The 978-nt window shown below is 47.1% G+C and overlaps 1 protein-coding gene across 1 annotated transcript; it reads right to left on the reverse strand.

Moving 5' to 3' along the window:
- Window positions 1-522: 522 nt before the first annotated feature.
- On the reverse strand, window positions 523-749 carry Pmar_PMAR027162 (hypothetical protein; the record flags this gene model as incomplete). Its single annotated transcript, XM_002769884.1, has 1 exon — window positions 523-749. A coding segment is annotated over one exon (227 nt), but the record flags the coding sequence as incomplete, so codon positions are not given.
- Window positions 750-978: the final 229 nt, after the last annotated feature.

The following is a 978-nucleotide window of genomic DNA, read 5'->3' on the forward strand; positions in this document are numbered from 1 at the left end:
ATCTGCTTGATCGGTGAGAACAACTGCCTCCGCCAGTTCGCTTGCATCTACCCAACATTTGATCTTCTCTTCACGATCAGGTAAGAGCCACCGACCGGAAGCAGGATCACCATGTTGCCGAATAGCACGACATAAATTCTTGATGTCGTCTCGTACATCTTCAGATATAGGTCGTGACCAAGCTGATCGATCCTTACCACATGAGTGGTTCAGGAGACGACGACCAAAAGCAACACAGACACGTAAGTACCCAGCACTAGGTACATGTGCGACAAATTCGCCAAGCCATGAACCAACCTCTCGTGCGGGTAATGTCGGTGACTCACTAACACGGGACTCAATAGATTCAACAAGAGCTTCTAGTGGACGACGCCGCTTCCAACGTAGGACACCATTACTATCTAGGTAAATTGCCAACCCCAAAAGTTCAGATCCTATCAAATCCACAGGCTCTTTTGTTCGTAAGCCGTTCTGAGATAGGACGTCTCGTACAGCAGTCACCACCTTCTTGAAATCTTCAACCGACTGAGTATTTAAGCGAGTCACCAAAATATCATCGAAGTATCGGAGAGTAGAAGGGTAGTTTTGGAGAATAAAATCTAATACATTTTTCAGTAATCGCGGAGCACAAGACGCTCCGAACCCTAAACGGACAAGCCTATAACAACGGCCCTTATACTTCAAGCACTGGTACCAACTGAGGTCATCACGGATCCTCAATGACGGGTATGCTCGCCGAACGTCGAGTACTTGGGCTTGGGGATAATGGTGCCAGCGTCGTAGCTCTCGCCCACAGTCGGCAGCGAAAGGATCACTAGCTTGAATACAATAAGAGTTGAGATAGGCAAAATTGAGTGTGGGTCGGACTGGAGTAGTTTTCAGCTCATTAATTGCAGGTACAATAGGTAGACAGCATCAAATTTTATACTCCTGGTCTGAAGGAACTTCCAGAAGCCAACCATCTGCTATCCATGCATC

This window comes from Perkinsus marinus (genome assembly GCF_000006405.1).
Source record: "Perkinsus marinus ATCC 50983 genomic scaffold scf_1104296964544, whole genome shotgun sequence".
In the NCBI taxonomy this organism is placed as follows: Eukaryota; Perkinsozoa; order Perkinsida; family Perkinsidae; genus Perkinsus; species Perkinsus marinus.